The sequence below is a fragment of the Pyrgilauda ruficollis genome, unplaced genomic scaffold, assembly GCF_017590135.1.
Source record: "Pyrgilauda ruficollis isolate IOZ18807 unplaced genomic scaffold, ASM1759013v1 scaffold67, whole genome shotgun sequence".
NCBI classification, from domain to species: domain Eukaryota; kingdom Metazoa; phylum Chordata; class Aves; order Passeriformes; family Passeridae; genus Pyrgilauda; species Pyrgilauda ruficollis.
Window position 1 is genome coordinate 857,372 of NW_024528488.1, and position 18,734 is coordinate 876,105.

The 18,734-nt window shown below is 50.9% G+C and overlaps 3 protein-coding genes across 5 annotated transcripts; 1 reads left to right on the plus strand and 2 right to left on the minus strand.

The window, feature by feature from the left end:
* Nucleotides 1-865: 865 nt before the first annotated feature.
* NSDHL (NAD(P) dependent steroid dehydrogenase-like) lies at nucleotides 866-10,375 on the minus strand. 2 transcript variants are annotated; one of them, XM_041484679.1, is made up of 8 exons: nucleotides 10,311-10,375; nucleotides 9,640-9,690; nucleotides 7,325-7,486; nucleotides 6,484-6,630; nucleotides 5,361-5,489; nucleotides 3,324-3,466; nucleotides 2,741-2,843; nucleotides 866-2,126 (listed from the first exon to the last, which is right to left on the minus strand). In XM_041484679.1, exons 2-8 carry the CDS (start codon nucleotides 9,658-9,660, stop codon nucleotides 1,791-1,793), a joined length of 1,041 nt encoding a protein of 346 aa, XP_041340613.1. In that variant the 5' UTR covers nucleotides 9,661-9,690; nucleotides 10,311-10,375; the 3' UTR covers nucleotides 866-1,790. The 2 variants fall into 2 exon arrangements, with proteins under 2 accessions (XP_041340613.1, XP_041340614.1); XM_041484680.1 differs by lacking the exon at nucleotides 10,311-10,375 and adding an exon at nucleotides 10,262-10,308.
* Nucleotides 10,376-10,639: 264 nt separating this feature from the next.
* Nucleotides 10,640-13,898, plus strand: CETN2 (centrin 2). 2 transcript variants are annotated; one of them, XM_041484668.1, is made up of 5 exons: nucleotides 10,640-10,687; nucleotides 10,983-11,141; nucleotides 11,832-11,960; nucleotides 12,601-12,738; nucleotides 13,150-13,898. In XM_041484668.1, the coding sequence occupies exons 1-5, from the start codon at nucleotides 10,640-10,642 to the stop codon at nucleotides 13,237-13,239; spliced, it is 564 nt and encodes a 187-aa protein (XP_041340602.1). In that variant the 3' UTR covers nucleotides 13,240-13,898. The 2 variants fall into 2 exon arrangements, with proteins under 2 accessions (XP_041340602.1, XP_041340603.1); XM_041484669.1 differs by lacking the exon at nucleotides 10,640-10,687 and adding an exon at nucleotides 10,720-10,757.
* A 1,036-nt stretch (nucleotides 13,899-14,934) lies between these two features.
* On the minus strand, nucleotides 14,935-18,671 carry LOC121362840 (glutamine amidotransferase-like class 1 domain-containing protein 3B, mitochondrial). Its single transcript, XM_041484713.1, has 4 exons — nucleotides 18,524-18,671; nucleotides 16,771-16,942; nucleotides 16,359-16,560; nucleotides 14,935-15,315 (listed from the first exon to the last, which is right to left on the minus strand). The coding sequence occupies exons 1-4, from the start codon at nucleotides 18,629-18,631 to the stop codon at nucleotides 15,123-15,125; spliced, it is 675 nt and encodes a 224-aa protein (XP_041340647.1). The 5' UTR covers nucleotides 18,632-18,671; the 3' UTR covers nucleotides 14,935-15,122.
* Nucleotides 18,672-18,734: the final 63 nt, after the last annotated feature.

Genomic DNA, 18,734 nt, shown 5'->3' on the forward strand with positions numbered 1-18,734 from the left:
GATGGATTGGAGCTGCCGGGCTGGGAAATGCCACCTAGAGGCCGAAGTTGATGTGTGGGAAATGAATTTGTAGAGAATTTTTAAAGTTTGATAGAAAGCTTCTGATTGTAATAGCGTGAATTTTAACAGCTGTATTGTCTCACCCTTCACATGAGACTGAAAATAGAATACAAGTTCTAAAAACTCCTCTCAGCTGCCCCATCTCTAAGTCAGAAAATGGCATAATCTGACAGGGATGTAGTGATTTACCTCTGGTTTGGCTTCAGGAAATCCTGGATCCTTCCCCTTCCATCCCCTCCCCGTGGGAGGGCAGGGCTGTCCCTGCTCCCAGGGGGGCTGAGCAGTGCCCAGGAGGATGGTGGGGCTGGCCCAAGCACCTGGCCAGTATCTGCTGCAAGATCAAGCAAGGCCAAGGCTGGTAAAGCCAGCTGTTAAGCAGCAATTCAAAATTCCCAGGAAAAAAAGCCCAACGGGTTGGTGTTTTTTTCGCAGAAAACAGCCAGAAGTTCAAATAAAACCCATTTAATCAGAATATAGCAGCACATTGAGGTTAAGGCTCCATGTGCCTGAGGCTGTGGCTGCCCCTGGATCCCTGAAGTGTCCAAGGCCAGGTTGGATGGGGCTTGGAGCAGCCTGGGATAGTGGAAGGTGTCCCTGGGGGTGGAATGGGATGAGCTTTAAGGTCCCTCCCTACCCAAACCATCCTGGGATTCTGTAATTCTGTGACTGAGGCACTTCCCATCCTTCTGAAATTCGAAACACCAGAACTCCCAGGGATCCAGGAATTCGCACAGGGCAAAATTCCAGCTCTAACCTAAACCCCTCATTTAAAAGCAAACCAGAACTGAAGTGCTTAGAAAGATTAGAGGGCAAAGAACATTTAACATACAAGTCGGAGGAAATAGCTTGGGGACTGTTGCTTTGTACCCCTTTCCTTGTGGAAAAGAGGTTTTTTCATGGACTAAGTAGTCAGAGCACCAAAAATCTCCGTGACCAGCACTGACAGGGCAGGGAAGAGCAGCTTGGGTGCTGCAGGATCTTCCCAACACTGAGATCTGCAGAACAGTGCTGGGGCTGCTGCCAGGCAGCTCCCAAAGATCTCTGTCCCCAAAAGGGAATCATTAACATCCTGTTTGTGGATGTGGGATCTGCCCTCTCAGAGATGGGACACAAAGATGCAAAGTCAGCTCTGTGTGATTTATTTGGGTTCCTTTGGAACAGAAATAAATCCTGCATGGACAAAGGAGTGAACCCACAAGTGAACACATTCCATGCGGGCTCCTTCTGCTGCCTCAGGGAGAAGCCAAACCAGCCCCTGATCATGGAGGGAAAACCAGAAGAGCTGCAATGATTTAAGAGATGGTGGCAGAAGTCCTTTCTGGCACGGGGCTCTCTTGTGGAGAGCAAAGCCAAAGCCCAGAGGGGGAGCCAGCCACAGGAAGTGTTTGTGACCCAGCCTGCAGCTCTGGGAAGAGGTGGCTGCTGTCACCAGAGCAACAAAACACGGGACAAGGGTGGAGGGAGAGGAGCAGGAATGCTGGTGTGCCTGCTCAGGATTGAAGAGGGCACAGCAGGGTGTTTATTCACAGCCCAGAGAGTTCAGCAGCTGTTTCCAAACAAGAAGTCACATCCAAGAAACAAACTGCCAGCACAGCTCCCACACAGAATGGTGAGGAGGAGGAGCAGAGACTTCAGGAAAACTCCTCTTTCCTGGGAACTGGTGACACTTGCTCCACGTTCAGCTGTCACAAACGATGGCAATCAGGCAGCAGAGGCTCCAGGCAGGGCTGTCAGGCCCTGGCCCGGCGCAGGCCGGGGTAGCTCTGCACAGTCCTGGCAATGGCCTCGTCCAGGCTGACCACGGGGCTGTAGCCCATGGCCCTCTTGGCCCTCTCACAGCTGTAGTAGTGGAAGGTCCCAGCCAGGGCCACCCTCATGGGCGTGAAGGTGGCCTTGATGGTCACCAGGGGCCTGAGCAGGGCCAGCAGCAGGGCCAGCAGCAGGGCCAGGTAATAGGCCAGCCAGTAGGGGATGTGGTACTTGGGGGGGTCGTAGTCCAGGCCGGTCAGGATGCGGGACATGAATGTCCAGAAGGGAATTGGTTCATCGTTGGTGATGTGAAAGGCCTGGAAGAGAGGGAGAGCAGAAGCCAGGGTTTAAAATCATGGTGGATTTCCCAGGTTTGGCTCTGTGCTGGCCCCTCTCCTGCTCATGTGAGGACATGACTCCCCTGACCTGGGCCAGAGCACATTGTCCTGACAAACTGCTTTGCACTGCCCACCTCTGTGTGAAGAGGGGGGAATCCCTGCTTTTCCAAGGAAACCAGCTACTTCCAGCACTCCAGAGGCCAGGATTCCTCATAAATGTCAACCAAACTGGCTGCCACACCACAGAGCAGACAAGTTAAAACACCCCAGTGTGCCCAGAGCACAGCAGGACCAGCAAAAGCTCCTCCTGTTCTGAACTGTGTCCCAAAAGCTGCTGTGTTTCCATGTGTGCCTCCTGGCTGCCCCCAGTTCTGCCTGCACTGCCCTTCCCAAGGAGTGTTAGAGCAGGAAATTCCAGGATATCCATCCAGCTCAGCCCAGGTGGCTGCACTCAATGCTCACCACAGATGCAAAACCTGGAGTTGCTGGCCTGCAGGGTGATGTCCAGAACCCTCAGGAATCAGCATGGATCCCCTCAGCAGACACGGGGATCCCTCCCCTCCCCCCTCCCCTCCCCTCCCCTCCCCCCTCACCTTCCCACACAGAGGAGAGCTTTTGTGCAGCTTTTCTGCAGCCAGGATGTGCCCATGCACCACGTTCTCCACGTAGGTGAAATCCACCAAGTTCTTTCCATCCCTGCACACAGAAAAGGAATTTAGCCCCAAGGCAAGCTGTGCTGAGAATCTGCTTGTGACAAAAGGAAGGACTTCCATCAGGATAAATTCATTCCAAGTTTCCCCTTCTCCCACTCTCTGGTGCTGCAATTTCAGGCCATACTTTTAGTGTTTCATATTTAATAGGGATTTTAATTGCCAGAACCTCAAACACCACAAGTGGTATAAATTAACAGCAAGTAATCTGAGCTGCCTATATTAATGGCACAGCTCTTTAACAGCTCAAGCCATGCCAGCTTTCCTGATGGATATTCCTCTGGCTTTATGGACACTCACCATGGCAGGGAGTGAGCCCCTGACATAGGATTTTTAAGGAAAAGAAACTGGAAAGTGAAAAATGAAAGAAACAACACAACTGATTTGCTTTTGTTCCCTTCCAAAAGGGCTTTGTAGATCCAGCACTGATTTTGCCCCAGCTCTGAAATGCCTGGGCCTTGCTCACCCAATGATGAACTTCATTTTGCCACTCCTTGCTGCCTGTATGAGGATGGGAACCAGCTGAGGGTCTCTGGGACCGAATATTCCATGGGGACGGATTGCAGTGGTCAGGAAATTGTTGTCTGGGTCGTTTGCACTGAGCACCTCCTGCAGGGAAAGAGGAGAAGGAAATCAACAAGGAAAACAGAGCTCAGCAATGCATCTCAAGGTGGAGTCTTAACTTCTTTTCTGCCAGGGTCAGGATTAAATGTGTGAGATGGCATTTCTTGTTGGGACTCAGATGTTTATTAATACTTATCTATGTTACAGTCTCACAAACCCAGAGTTCTACAGTACTTCTCTCTAACAATAGAGCCCCATCTCTCTCTCTATCAGGCCTTTTAAGGCTAAACTGTCCAGTTAAGAAATGACACCTAAATTATTTTCACTTTTAACCCAATAACCAACCACCCCTGTGCCTGCAATGTGGACTTTTTATCCAATTACACAAAACCACCCAAACCCACGGAGAAGAAGGTGAAGAAGGTGGAGAAGAAGGACCAGCCACTGCCCTAAAACCTCCATCTTAGCTCTCTATATATTAATGTATTATAAAACCTTAAACTTTAAGTTTTCCACCCTGTGATATCACACAATTCTATTCAAACTCCACACTCACAATCCCAGTTCTGCTATTCCATTTTGGAAGCTTTCTCCATGGCCTCAGGTCAATGCAGTGTTCTCTTGGGGGTCAGTGCCTGGCAGCACAGAAAGTCTCAAATCCTCACTAGCCAGGGTCCCAACATCCCACAATCATCACTGAAGGGGCTGGGGGCTCCCCATCTCCTTGGGAAGGAACCAGTGGAAGAATTATTATCATCCCCTCCTGTCTTTCCAAGTGATCCTTCCTTTGTTCCCATCTCTTTTCCCAGTTCTCCTTGGTAAGAAAACCAGACACAAACCAGTTTTTATGACTGAGCACTTAATTGACAAAGGAAGGGAAGGCTTTGCTTCTCTCTTTGAACACCTCAGAAGCCAGAGGAGCTCTCCAAGCTCCTTCCCTCCATGAACCCTCTGCACGAGCTGGAGCGGAGAAGGACACTCAGGAATTCCATTTCTGTCCCTCCCAGCAGCTGTACCCACCCCAGCCCTCCTGGATCTCTCTCAGGAGGGGGTGATCCCATCTCCCTGGAGCTCCAGCAGCACATTCAGCAGCTCTGGAGCAGATTTCATTCTCCTGGGAGCTCCTAAACAACGTGTTTTCACTTCCAGCAGCTGCTGGAATTTCTATAGAGGAGGCACAGACAAAATCCTTTGAGTTTCCCCCAAAACAAAGCCATAATCACCAGCACTGGGGCTATCCCTGATTGCTGCTCCTCAGCTTCCCCTTTATCAGTTAGTGCAAAGTGCTGGGAAGGAACAGATGTTTGCACAATTAAAATTAATTAAGCTCTTGTGGAGGAAATTCCTTGCAGCCTCTCACACTGTCAGCATCAGCATGGAAGGGACTCTCAATTCTTCTGGCACAAAAAGCAGATTCTTCCCACAGCTGAAATGCAAGCCATGGAAAAAGGATCCAGAAAAGGTCTGTTGCCTTTGATTGAAAACATTGTTTTTCCACATTTAGACCACAGATGCTGCAGCAGTAAGAACAGGAGAGGAGCAGATATTGGTGCTGTGCAAGTGTCCAAGGCAGGGAACTCTCAGATGTTTGGAGATCTTTTTTTAACATGAATATTTTCAGTAATGGCCGGTGCCCTTAGCTCAGGCCACATTCTCACCTCCTCTCCTCCTTACTCAGTGCCTTTTTCACATTCCCAATCTAGGGCTGCAAATCAGGAAAAGCAGTAGAGAGGACAAAATCCTCCCCTGACTGCTGTTAAACCAAAGCTTGGCAGGTGAGAACTGGGATTATCCTGTGGCTCCTCCATGGCAGTGACACCTCTGCAGTGTCACACAGCATTCCATTCAACCTCTGTGGCAATTCATGCCACAGACTGATTTTATTCTCTTTTTATTAAGTGAATACATCCAAAAGTAACAATTTAACATTGGCAAATACCTTCTCCTGCAGGATCTTGGTCTCTGTGTAGTAATCAATAGGTTTCTGTGCATAGGGGAGATCTTCTGAGCCATTTTTTATGTCTGTGCCCTCAAAAACTACACTGGCACTGCTGGTTAACACCAATTTCTGCAAGAGATTGGGGAGAAAAGAGTTGTTTAAAGTCCAGAATAAAAATATCATTATTTACAAAGGCTGAGTAAAGATAATAATGATGATAATAATAATATTTAACCAACTGATTCTACAGAAAATAACCTGAGTCTAACAGAAGATGAATAGAAACTACAGGAAGAGAACCCCCCCTTTTTAATTCATTCTGTCCCATCATTTAATGCTACCTAAAGGAGATTAAAACATTCCAACAAACCCCCAAGGCAGTCAATCCAGGGGAAACATCTCCAGGAGAATCAGAGGCTTGGAACACTTAACACACACCCAGTATTTTAAAGAAAGATTTGCTCATCTTGGCAATAACAGATCTCAGTGGATTAAACAAGAAGAGAAACCTTGGATGTTTTTGTTTGGTCACTTAAATGAAATAAATGAAATGAATGTAATAAATAAATTTAAAATAAATTAATTTAAATGAAAACTTATGGGTCATCAAAGTAATTTAGGGAGAAAATCCAGTCTCCAATTCCAGGCTGGCTTCCTCAGGCTCTTTCTTTTGTGGGCAATTGACTTTCTAAACCAAATAGCACTGAGATTATGGCACAACTGTGCTCCTCCTCATTCCATGGTGAGGAATTCAGGGAGGGAATTGATGCCATGAATATTCCCACTGCTGGAAAAGGCATCTCTGGGGCTGTCCCCTTATGAAAGCAGGAGAGAAGCCACTTGTGAGGTGTTGTTCTCCCAGGGTGACTCCCAGGCAGGACAGATTTCAATGGAAGCTTTTCCATTCCAATCACAGTGTGGTTTTCTGTGGCAAACAGGGATTGAGTTCACACTAAGCAGGAGACCCACAGAGTCTCTATTCCATTGGTTTTCATGGACCAAGTGGGAATTCAGTATCACAGAGCCCTTTGTCCCCCTCTCAGACAAGGCTGACACTGGCCTGTGTGCCAGTGTTACAAAGTCCATCAGCCCCTCCTGGTCTCCAGGGCTTTTCCAGCTTTACCTGCACTCCAGCTTCTTTGCAGGCTTCAATGACTGCCTTGGTTCCCATAAAATTCACCTTGTAGAACAGCTCCCTGTTGTCACTGGAAGGGGCTGGTGAGGCACAGTGGAACACCACAGACACTCCCTGCAGGGCTGGCAGCAGAGCCTGCAGGAAACACGGGGGAGAAGGGAATGGAGCAACAGCCATGGTGAGTATCAGGAGAAAACAACAGCAGGGAAATAAACCAGCTCTTTTTCATGGAAACAGCTGCATTTCAAGTCATGTTCCCTCCATAAAGGTGGGCAGCAGGAATGGGATTAGCATCCAGGATCTCCACAATGTCCCGTCCTCAGCACACACCACATCCTCTCTTCTTCCCAGAGAAATCCTGGGAGCTTCCTCAGAGCTGGAGGCTGTCCAGGCTGTGCTCCCTGCAATCCCCAGGTGCAGGTAAAAGGCTCAGGACTCCCTGGAGTTGGGTCCCTGAGGAAGCAGCAGGTTTAAAGCACTGGGTGAGTGCAGGTGACTGTCCCAAAGTCACCTCCCACATGGCTCACACAGGCCTTGGCCAAGGCTCCCACTCATCCTGCCCTGACTATTGAGAATATGAGTTGTGCCGTTCTCATGGAGCTGAGAAGAGCTGGGAGAGCCCCCTGCAATTAACCCAGGGGCTGTAATTACCCTGAATCTCAGCTAACAGTAATGCAAGGCACCAGGCACAAAGCAGTCCTGCTCTTTCCAGCTCGCAGCAGAATCCAGACATCAGACACCAGATCTGTTTCCTTCAGAGGAAGGAAAGTGCAAGGAAAGTGCAAGGCCTGCATTTGCCCTTGTTAATTTGCAGCCAGCCCTTCCTCACCTCCTTGTCACACAGGTCTCCCAGGAAGAAGGTCACCTGCTCACTGTCAAAGCTCTGCTGGATGTCGAAGACGTTGACGCTGTAGCCCTTGGCCAGCAGCTGCTCCACCATGTGCCGCCCCAGGAACCCCGAGCCCCCGATCACGGTGCAGCTCCTGCCAGCCTGCAGGGACAGGGACAGGGACAGGGGGGTCCCTGACACACAGGCACACACAGCACACTGGCCTGAGCTGCCCTGGGGCTCCGTGAGCTGCAAATCTGCTCAGCAGCTCCACCAGAGGAATCGAACTCAGACATCAAAGCTCTCTGCTGACCCAGGGAGTTATGAGTGCAGACACTCTGATTTTGGGATTTTGGAAGGACTCTGCCTCATGTTCACAACCAAGAGGCTCAGGGAGGAGGGAAGGAGAAGAAGATTGGCTCCCCTGAACTCTGCTTGGATAGCAAAGCAAACAGAGTTTGAAGGGAGCCTGCAAGAAAGATGGAGAGAGATGATTTACATGAGCATGGAGAGGCAGGACACAGGGAATGGCTTCCCACTGCCAGAGGGCAGGGATGGATGGGATATTGGGATATTGGGAAGGAATTTGTTCCCTGGGACAGTGGGGAGGGCCTGGCACAGGTACCCAGAGCAGCTGTGGCTGCCCCTGGATCCCTGGCAGTGCCCAAGGTCAGGCTGGAGCAGCCTGGGACAGTGGGAGGTGTCCCTGCCACAGCAGGGGTGGCACTGGAGGAGCTTTGAGGTCCCTCCCAACCCAGAGCAGTCTGGGACTCTGGGTGATTCTGTGATTTGCTTCAGCCTCCTGCCACAGCTAACTCAGAGCATCAAAACCATCACCACGATCAGAACCTGTGACACTCAGAGCCAAGAAAGCAGCCAGGTGAAGGCAGGGGCTGTCCTTTTGAGCCATTAGTTCTTCCTTTCTTTTTAAGCTTTGTAAATCAGTGATTGGAGTCACTAATTAACAGAGTTCAGTCTGGGCACTCGTCTGACTGGACTGAGACCAAAGACCTCACTGCCAGCACGGAACATGCAGGCCCTGAGTCCGAGGGAGCTGGTACACAAAGAATGCTCTGTGCTGGCTGGAAAGAGTTTTCCTCCTGGTGGTAACACAACCCCCACCTCTGAGGGAGCCACACAAAGACAGTGATTGTTCACAACTCTTTAAAGGCCATCCTCAAACAAAGGTTCTGCTGCCAAGTGTTGGGTGATCCACAAGAGAAATGTGAGGAGCTCCCTGAGTTACATCAAAGCTGAAGCAGTTATTTGGGATGGGCCATGCCAAGGAGAGCCTGATCAGGCTCTGGAGCTCCTGTGAGGAGCAGCTGGGAAGGGGCTCAGCCTGGAGCAAAGGAGGCTCAGGGGGCCCTTGTGGCTCTGCACAGCTCCTGCCAGGAGGGGACAGACCGGAGGGTCAGGCTGTGCTCAGGGAACAGGGACAGGAGGAGAGGGAACAGCCTCAGGCTGGGCCAGGGGAGGTCAGGGTGGATAGTGGGGAAATTCCTACACTGAGAGTGGCCAAGGCCTGGCACAGCTGCCCAGGGAGGTTTGGAGTCCCCAGCCCTGGGAGTGCTCAGCCAACGAGTGGATGTGGCATTTTGGGGTGTTGTTTGGAGAAGATGAGGGGATTCATCAGAGAGGGGACGGCTGCTGAGGGGACAGAAACTGCTTCAGCCCCTCTCCAAAGGCAGTCACTCCCTTCCACGGGCATTTCCCTTCGCCCTGCACCCTTTCCCATCAGGTCCCTTCCACCCCACACCGCTGTGGCACTCCCTGATGGCTGTGCACTCTCCAGGAGCCAAGAGCACCCGAACTGCTCTGAGATGTGCTTGAAATGAAGTTTTACTGCAGCAGAATGCTGCCCTCTGCCTCTGAGCCCCAGAGCACTGCAGAGGCTTCAAAGGAATCCCAGAATCCCAGACTGCTTTGGGTTGGGAGGGGTTTCAAAGCTCATTTTATTCCACCTTCCACAGGGACACTTCCACTATCCCAGGCTGCTCCAAGCCCTATCCAACCTGGCCTTGGACAGGGATCCAGGGGCAGCCACAATTATATATGATTTTATTATATATAATAATATCTCTACAATTTGATATTGCACAGTATAATATTTATGGCAAGCCAAGCTATATGTCTATATTGATTTTAAGGTATGAATTCAATCTACCCAAATTATACCTTGGAAAAACATGTTTTCTCCTTAGAATTATCATTAATGCAGGATCAGCCTCATATCTTCCCTAGTGATGTGCAGAATATTTATGAACTTGTTTCAAGATGAAACAGCCAAAGCACCATTTGAGGCCCCAACTCACCGATCTGAGGCGTGTGGCCATGGCTAGGGTGATGCACTGTCCACCAGAATCCTTGAAAAAAGGGAGAATATTCTTTTATTCCCAATAAAAATAGCACAATGTCAAATAAAACAGCGCATTTCTAGTTACAGAAATCAAGCTTTGAAGCCATTACGCTGAAGAAGGATGAAGAGAGGGAATTAATGCTCCCTGTTCTTCCAAATTAAATCAGCAAATACAGGTGCTGGCCTGGCTCTTTGGTACTGATTTTTCGGAAACCCCTTTGAAATTCCAAGGAAAGAGCCGAGAAGAGGCGGGACCGGTGCCTGTCCACCTGCAGCACCGAGCTGGTTTAAAGCAGGGGCACAGGTGATCCCGCTGCAGCTGCTCCCTCCTCCACCCCTCGTCCCTCAGCACCTCATCCCTCTCCAAAATGCCCTTTACAAACTGCTGCATCTCCAGTTGCCCCCCAGCTCTTTCAGCCCCATCCCGGAGCCCCCCATCCTCCTCCCCTCGGCCTTCAGGGCCTCACCCACAGCCCCCAGGACCTCCTCCCCACGGCCCCAGGACCGCCTCCCCTGCTCCAGCTCCTTCCCACAGCCCCAGCGCCTTTCCCCACTCCCGCAGGACCCTCCTCACGGACCCCAGGCCCTGTCCCGCGGCCCCAGCGCGTTCCCCGCCGTTCCCAGCACCTTTCCCGGTGCCGGACCCTCCGGACCCCTCCCGCCGCCGCCGCCGCCCTCAGGGAGCCCCGGCCACGCCCCCTGCCTGCGCTCCACCAATGAGCGCCGCGCTCCCGGCCAGACCACGCCCCACTCGCCCTGTTCCTCCCTCTTTCCCTGGGGCGAGCATCGCGCCAGCCCGCTCCCGCTCGCTGATTGGTCTAACCCCTCTTCACTCCGGCCAATCGCGTTGAAGGAAGGAGGGGATTCTCCCACGCGCTCATTCACCTTCGGCTCCTCCATCACGGCAGCCAATAGGAACACGCGTTGCCATAGCAGCGGCGTGGGGGCGACAGCCAATGGGAGAGCGCGATATTGAGGCTGCCAGGCGAGAAGCCGGCGGGATGGTGAGGGCGGGGAGCGGCCGTGAGGGGCTCAGGAGCGGTCGGGGAGCGGTCAGGGGATGGCGAAGGCGCTGTGAGGGCACTGAGGGGAGCTGAGGAGTCTCACAAGCTGGGAGGGGGCTCCAGAACTATGAGGGGTCTCCGGGCCAGTGATGGGGGCTCAGGGGCACTGAGGGGGCTCAGGGGCGGTGTTGGGGGCTCAGGGGCGGTGTTGGGGCTCAGGGGCACTGAGGGGGCTCAGGGGCAGTGGCAGGGCTGAGCCCCCCGTTCGCCCCCGACCCCGCTGTGCCGTGCCGAGGCCTGCGGCTTTAAGAAGCCGTCGCTGGGAGCCGCGGCGCCGCGGAAGAAGGTGAATCTCAAGCTGGAGCTGCCGGAGGAGCAGCAGCGGGAGATCCGCGAGGCTTTCGAGCTCTTCGACACCGACGGCAGCGGCAGCATCGATGTCAAGGAGCTGAAGGTCGGGGTTTCCCTGGGGCTGGAAGTCACTGAGGTTATAAGGGAACAGGGCCATAAATGCTCAAATAACCTCAAAAAAACACAGGAGTTTCCTGAGTTTCCCCTTCCTCTCTCCAGCAGAACACCTGATGGGCAAAAGGCATGGTTTTCTCTTTAATTGCAGTTCTTTTCTGCTCTTATCCAGTGTGTTTAGGGCCAGGCTGCCCAAAATTAGTGTATAATTCTGTGCTTTGTGTCCCAACTCTTTCTCTCTGCATAAAACATAAAAAAGGGGTTGTGTCCATTAAAAAGGTGGGAGTGGGGAGGTTTCCCCTCTTGTTGAGGATTTAATGCTTCGTTATTATTGTTATGGTTGTTGTTCCTATTATCTGGCCCTTTATCAAAGGAGGAAAATGTTTTCCCAACAAGATTTTTATCACCAGAATGTAAAATAAACTTATTCAAGTTCTCTGTGGTTGACCAGTTAAGGATGCTGAGAGTGTGTGTAGGAAATTCCTGGATTAGCTGAGGGACAGTTCCAGAACAGGAATGTTTCTATCCCTGTTTTCTGCATCCTGGTGTGAGTTCAGAGCAGCCTCACTCTCAGCCTGCTCCTGTTTTCCAGGAGACACGGAATTTTGGACACTTTTCTCCCTCTCCTGTGGTTTTGGTGACAATTTTGTAGGATTTGTAACTTATTTTGTCCTTCCAGGTGGCCATGAGGGCCCTGGGGTTTGAACCTAAGAAAGAAGAGATCAAGAAAATTATCTCAGACATCGATAAGGAAGGGACAGGAAAAATCAGCTTCAGTGACTTCCTGGCAGTGATGTCCCAGAGAATGGTATGGACCTTTCACAGCTCCAGACAAAGGGAATTTTGAAGGTGGATGAGGAGCCTTTATCTCCTTTTGGGTTTACAGGGAGATTAAAGCTCTATATATTTGAATCCTAACAATTAAATGTATAAAAGCTGGGGTAATCCCAATCCTGGATTCTCTCATTTTTCAGGGAAAAATTAAAATCGTGATATCATTAACAGATTTCTTTAAAAAGCAGAGGTGAATTTTGTGTTTGAAAAAAGGGAAAAAAGTTTTTCTCACAGATGGAAGGCAGCTCAGGCCTGCAGGAAGCTTTTGGAGGATTGATGTCTGGCATGGGGGTGTTCTCTTCCTTTGAATTCTAATTTACAGATTAAATCTCTGGTTTGAAAAATCTTTTCAAAATCCAAATATTTAATGGCAGAAGACCCTGATAGTGAAATCCCAAAGATATCTGGCTGGCAAGGACAGAAAAAAATCCCTGAAATTCTGGAATTCTGGTTGTGTCTCTGTCTGAATTTTATGTATAATTCCTGCTGGCTGGGCTCCTTTATTTGTTCCCAAGGGTTTCTCAGCCTGTCATACCTTTTATAACTTCATTTTGAGTGTCACCTACAACACAACCACTCCTGTTTTACCTTAAACTTGTTCTTTCTTCCTTAAGGCTGAAAAAGATTCCAAAGAGGAGATTCTCAAAGCTTTCAAACTCTTTGATGATGATGAGACTGGAAAAATCTCTTTCCAAAACCTCAAACGTGTGGCCAAAGTGCTGGGGGAGAACCTCACTGATGAAGAGCTGCAGGTTTGGACCTGGTGGTTTGGGGGTCTTTGTGCTGGAGCTGGGAGGAGAATCCTCTCTGTGCTGGTAGGAAGGGAGGAATTTCTGGAATCTGTGATTTTGAGGTCAGGGATGGGTTGAGCCCACATGGATGTAGGAATGGGATCATCCATTGCTGTTTAGTGCAGTAGCAGTGGTGTGAAAGGAATGGCTCTGCTCCAAGCACTTTGTTTCCCCCAGGACTTTTCCTATAATATTTCCTGGTCAGATTTCTCTATAAATACACCCAGCAAAACAGATTTCAGGAAATATTTTGTCTGAGCTTGAGCCAACACTGTCCCCTCCAGCACAGCTAAAGCGTGGCTGGAATTCTGAATGAATCCAGTGATTCCCAGTAAACCCCAGACCTAAATCCTGACCCCAAATCTCTTGCAGGAGATGATTGATGAGGCAGATCGGGATGGGGATGGGGAAGTGAACGAGCAGGAATTCCTGAGGATCATGAAGAAGACCGGCCTTTACTGAAGCCCAGTGGGATTTATTCCTTGGCACTTGTATACATTCCTTAGGGAATGGGAGCCTCACTTTTGTGGTGTCTTGATTTCTTTGGAGGCAGCAGAAAATACAGGTCAGTTCTGTTAAAAGTTTTTTGTGTAGAATATTTTTAAGTTTTAAAAGTGTTGGGAGCAGTTTGCACCACTCTGTTTACAGGCAGCAACGTGGTTGCTGGTTATGATGTTTACACTGCTTGAAATACACAAACTGCATTTTTGGGACCAAATTCAGATCCTTTTCTGACTAAAAAAATGGGTCCAAACGATTCCGGTTTGGTAAAGAGATGACTCAGAACCAGACAGTGTCAATCTATTGCTCAGTGTAAATCTATTTTGGGTTTATGTCTTGGTTTGGGCCCTACAGTGAACTCTTTTTATGATATATTTGCAGAAACCACCTTTTTAGAACCTGTTTTATGGGATTATCCATCCCCTCCTTTTCTAGGGCATTCTTTAAACTCAAAATAAAAGTAAACTCCTGCAATGTACCTTGTGTTCAGTTCACATGGTTAAAAAGAAATCTTTGCAGAAGGAAATTCCCAGTGCTGTTGCTGGGTGCTCTGTGCTTGCAGGAATGCTCAGAGGCTGCAGATGGGATTGGATTTCAAATAAAATCTTATTTTTAAGCCATCAGAGTTGTGGAAAGAGTTTTGATCCCCACTTTGCCAAAAAAAGATGTGGCCAGGCTGGAGAAGATCCAGAGGCCACAGAGATGATCCAAAGCCTGGGAAGTTCCCATGTGAGGAGAGGCTGAGAGACTTGAGCTTGCTCAGCCTGGGGAAACTGAGATTTAGGGGAGATCTTGTTTGGTATTTGAAGGGGGGCAACAAAGGAGAAAGAAACTCCCCTTTTATGAGGAATCATTAAAAGGACAAGGGATAATCTGTGCAGGATATTCCTGGGGAGATTCTGAATGGGCACCCTAGGACAATTTTTCACCATGAGAAAATCAGCTGTTGGAAGTGGTGGATTCCCTGAGTTTGGGCACTTTGGGATCCACCAGGACAGGCTGCTGGGGCATTTTATGGAGACAGCATTTTTACCAAGAAAGGTTGGACCAGGTGAGCCTTGAGATCCTTCCAACCTGGACTTCTCTGGTTCTGTTAATGCAGGAGAAGAATTTCACCTCTTCCCACCAGAGCTGGCTGGTGACATGGGGCTGGTCCTGCTCTCACCAATGTCACATTCCTGCTCCAGTCTGGGTTCTGACAAATCCCAGCAAAACAAGGGGGGCTGGTGCTGGGGATTTCTTCCTGTATCATTTTCCCAACTGACCCAGAGCTTGTCCTGATCCAGAGCGAAAGGCAGAGACAGAAGCAGAGTTCAGAATTCAGTAGAAGCATCAGGTTTTATTTGGTAGCAGAACTGGGTTCCTTCCTTTGGCCACAATTCACTGCTCTGAGGGAGGGGATGGGGAGCAGCTGACCCTGGGCCCTGTGGGAGCCTGTGGCAGGGATAGGTGGGATATTGGGATGGAATTCCTCCCTGTGAGGGTGGGCAGGCCCTGGCACAGGGTGCCCAGAGAAGCTGTGGCTGCCCCTGGATCCCTGGAAGTGTCCAAGGCCAGCCTGGAGCAGCCTGGGACCGTGGAAGGGGTCCCTGCCCATGGGAGGAGATAGAAACAAGATGAGCTTTGAGGTCCCTCCCAGCCCAGCCCATCCCACCATCCCATGGCAGCTCCCAGGCCAGCTCCTGCCAGGGACTGCCGTGTCCTTGGCAGAACACAACACCTCCAGGACTGTCCCTGCTCAGCAGCCAGCAGAGCTCTGGGGCAGAGCTGGAGTGTCACTTCTGCTGTTGCTGTGGGAGGCGAAGGACATTATCCATGGAGAGGAGCTGGGTGCCTGGGGGATCTCAGGCCAGCCTGAGCACTTCCCTGACCATGTTGCCGATGCCGTCGTGCACGTGGTGGATGGGGGCGTTGCACATGAAGGCGCTGGTGCTCACCAGCCGGTTCCTGGTGTCCACGTGGACCTCGCTCACCTGGCTGTTCACGTGCCTGCAGCCCAGCTCCTTCATGGCCTCAGCAGTCTTGGCATAAGGCCACCTGCAAGGGAACAGGCAAGGAGAACCTGGAGTGGGGAATCTCCTTCATGCTGTGCTTGGGGAAGGGCCAGAGGGAAGATTCTGTGGTCGCTGCACAAAATGTGCTCAGTAGGATCCAAATCTTCTCCTGCTTGAGGAGTTTCTCCAGGACTATACAACAGGAAAACCTCCTGTTCACATGAGTTAAACATCGGAAGTAAAGCCAAAATAAGACCTGAAGTTCCACTTTGGATGTTCCACTACCTAATTCTCCAGTGTTCATGTTAATAGGAGCCTGGGAAGATTTGGGTGAAAAGGGACCTCAAAGCCCATCCAGTGCCACCCCTGCCATGCCCAGGGACACCTTCCACTGTCCCAGGCTGCTCCAAGCCTTGTCCAGACAGGCCTTGGACACTGCTAGGGATGGAGCAGCCACAGCTTCCCTGGGCAACAATTAGATTTAGGTTTGGGGTGGGTTTTTCCCACCAACTTCCTCCAAGTTAGCGAAAAAACTCCTTCCTAGCAAAAGCCATCAACATTCCTTGCCTGCCCTTGGGAGAATCCACTCACAGCTTCCCTGTAGGACTGAAGACAGTTTCACTCCCTCTCTTCCCACCCCAAACCTTGGGCAACCATCCTGTTCCTGCCTTGGATCTGCTTAACTTGGAGTCAGCAAAGGCTTTTCCTACCCTGTGTCTGTGAGGCATCAGGGAGGTAAATAATAAATTTAAAATAATAAATTACATTTACATTAATTTAAAATAAAGTGTCTTATTCAAAGCTATCAGAGTTGTGAAAACAAGTCACAAAAATGCAAATAGATCGGGTGTTACATCATTCATTCTGCTGTGCTGAGAAATGATAAAATCAGTCTTCCAGAGTTTCTGCTTTTCCCTGTAAAGTCCCCAAAAGGGCTGGAGTTGCTGAAGGCCTCACTGGAGGCAGCAGAGCTGAGTTCCCAGAAATAGCATTCATCTCCTTGTGAGCTTCCACCACCTGGCCTGGATCCCTGGGGACTTTGGGGGAGCCCTGGTGTGACTGTCACCAACCCCCCCGGTCACTCACTGCTCACACTCCGTGTCGTGTCCCACGGTCACCTCGCAGCCCGGGAAGATTTTGGCTGCCAGCACTGGGGAGATGCAGCAGAGCCCGATGGGTTTGTGGGCAGCATGGAATGCCCTCAGGACACCCTCCACCTCCTTGGAGATGCTGCAGTTCTTGCCCTGCGTGGCCCAAGTGCTCAGGTTTTTTGCCACTCCGAAGCCACCTGAGGAAAGAGAAACAGTTTAGCTGGAGATTATATCCAGGGCAGGATTTTTGCCAGGTGTGGCGTGGTGGGATGCTCAGGTGGATTGGATGGTTGGCAGCATTTGTCCAGAATCAAGAAAAGAACTAAAATTCCATCCCACTCCTCCCATACCATTCCAGAGCTATGGAATATCTAAGCTGTGGGCAAGCAGACCCCACACAGTCCTACCTGGAATGATGAGGGCATCCAGCCCCTTGACATCCAGCATAGCCAGGTCCTTGATGTTGCCTCTGGCTATCCTGGCACTTTCCACCAGGACATTGCGCTGCTCCGGCGTTGGCTGCCCCTTCACGTGGTCCACCACGTGCATCTGGGGGATGTTGGGAGCATAAACCTCAGCCTGGAGTGAGGGGAGAGGGCTGTTATCCTTCAGGAATGATGGAGAAACGTGGGAAAGGCACAGGCAGGGAGTGGGAATGCTGAGAGGCTTTCTTGGGAAAGAGCTGGCATGGAGGAAGGAGGGAAGGGAGGAAGGAAACTTTCAGTAGTTTGTGCCCAGAACTGATTGTACGGGGGGCTGGAGAGTCCATCCATATCCCAATAAATCCCTCTTGCTGGGTGAACATCCAGAGAGCTGCTGTCCCACCCCATCTCCCACCAGGACAGGACTTGGAGTTTCTTCTCCCCATCAACTTTCCCAAAACCAGAGTGTTTTTCTGGAAAATGCTTTCCCTTCCTTTAGCACTTTCAAGCTCATATACAGAAATTAAGAGTGGAAGGTGGTGAATAGATTTTGGGACTGTCCCACCTGTGCAGTTCTGGGCCCCACAATTTAAGAAGGATTTAAAGAACACCAAGGTGTCCGGAGGAGGGCAGGGCTGGAAGGAATGTCCTGTGAGGAGCAGTGGAGGACTTTGGAATTATCTAGGTGGAAGACAAGGAAGATGGGAGGCAACCTCATGGCAGCTTCCCGTGGAGAGGGAGGTACTGAGGTCTGCTCCCTTGCAGCTGAAATAATCCATTCTACGCTGTTTCCTTAGAAAAGGAGGGGTTGAAATGACGCCCGAGTTTCCTCCACTAGAGGCCCCTGCCGATCCAGGGATGAGGGAGGGACGGCTCCGAGCCTGGTGGGCTGGGATGTGGCAGGAGGGAAGGACTGCAGCAGCTCCAGGAGAGGAAAAGGCAGAATTACACACAGTGGAGAAAACGTCTAGCCAAGTCTCATCCTGGAGCCAAACAGCGAGGGCAGGGTTGGGATGGTTTGGGATTGGGGGGGCTGGCACAGGTAGGTCACCCCTGTGCCTCCGCGTTCCACAGAGCAATCCCCATTCCCAGGGGAACGGCTCCGACCCAGACACGTGGGTGGTTCCCAGCTGAGTGACATGTTCCTGAGGCTTTCCCTCCCTCCTTCCCCAGTCTCATGGAGCGGCTCTCCCGACTTGTAGAGCAGCTGCACCTTTTTTACCCCTCAAGTTTAACTCACGAACCCCTGTCTGTTCTTTCATCCCTGGTAGTGTCCCAAGCCAGGCTGGACGGGCTTTGGAGCACCCTGGGACAGTGGAAGGTGTCTCTGCCCGTGGCAGGGGATAGGAATGGACGAACTTTAAAGTCCTTCCCAGCCCAAACCATTTTGGGGTTCTTTGACTAGATTTTCACTTCTACTCTTTGAAGGTTTTAAAAAGATGAATTTCAAACAGTCCAAACTGTCTTTTAAACAGAAAGAGCACGTGAGAAAAGAGGATGTGAAGCCAGAAGCAAAGAGGGAAGGCATTCAGGAAAGTCTGTTGGGGAGTTTGGATGAAGAGCCCCACGCCAATCCCTTTGTACAGCACGGCTGAGCAGGAGCTCTCCGCACCACTCCCAGTGACTCCAGGCACCGCTGCCTGGCTTTTCGGGAGTTTGTCTCGGAGACAAGGAGGGGAGAGGATGAGGAGCAGAGCCGGGAGAAGGAGCCGGGCAGGACCCTGCCGGTGCCTCTTACCTGAGCCCCCTCCCGGCTGAGATGCACCAGCACGGCCGAAGCCTCGTGGATCTCGCTGCCATCGAACACGCCGCAGCCAGCCAGCACCACGGCCACCCGCTTTGCCATGGTCCCCCGGGAGCAGAGCGTTCCCTGGAGAGCCCCGCGCCGCTGTGAGCTCCGCTCGCTGCCCGCAGCCCTTTATAGCGCCAGCCCTCCCCAGCAGCAGGTG

Bases quoted from the DNA above. Each gene is read 5' to 3' on its own strand.
- NSDHL (XM_041484679.1), bottom strand. From the start codon at position 9,660: ATGGCCACACGCCTCAGATCG. The intron at 5,490-6,483 runs GTAAAGCTGGAA...AATCTCTTGCAG, and splicing joins GCAAAGAAGCTGGAGTGCAG to AAATTGGTGTTAACCAGCAG. The intron at 2,844-3,323 runs GTGAGCAAGGCC...TTCTGTGTGCAG, and splicing joins AAAATGAAGTTCATCATTGG to GGATGGAAAGAACTTGGTGG.
- CETN2 (XM_041484668.1), top strand. From the start codon at position 10,640: ATGGGAGAGCGCGATATTGAGGCTGCCAGGCGAGAAGCCGGCGGGATG. The intron at 11,961-12,600 runs GTATGGACCTTT...TTCTTCCTTAAG, and splicing joins CAGTGATGTCCCAGAGAATG to GCTGAAAAAGATTCCAAAGA. The intron at 12,739-13,149 runs GTTTGGACCTGG...AATCTCTTGCAG, and splicing joins TCACTGATGAAGAGCTGCAG to GAGATGATTGATGAGGCAGA.
- LOC121362840 (XM_041484713.1), bottom strand. From the start codon at position 18,631: ATGGCAAAGCGGGTGGCCGTGGTGCTGGCTGGCTGCGGCGTGTTCGAT. The intron at 16,943-18,523 runs GTAAGAGGCACC...CCCTCACTCCAG, and splicing joins TCAGCCGGGAGGGGGCTCAG to GCTGAGGTTTATGCTCCCAA. The intron at 16,561-16,770 runs GTAGGACTGTGT...CTCTTTCCTCAG, and splicing joins GGATGCCCTCATCATTCCAG to GTGGCTTCGGAGTGGCAAAA.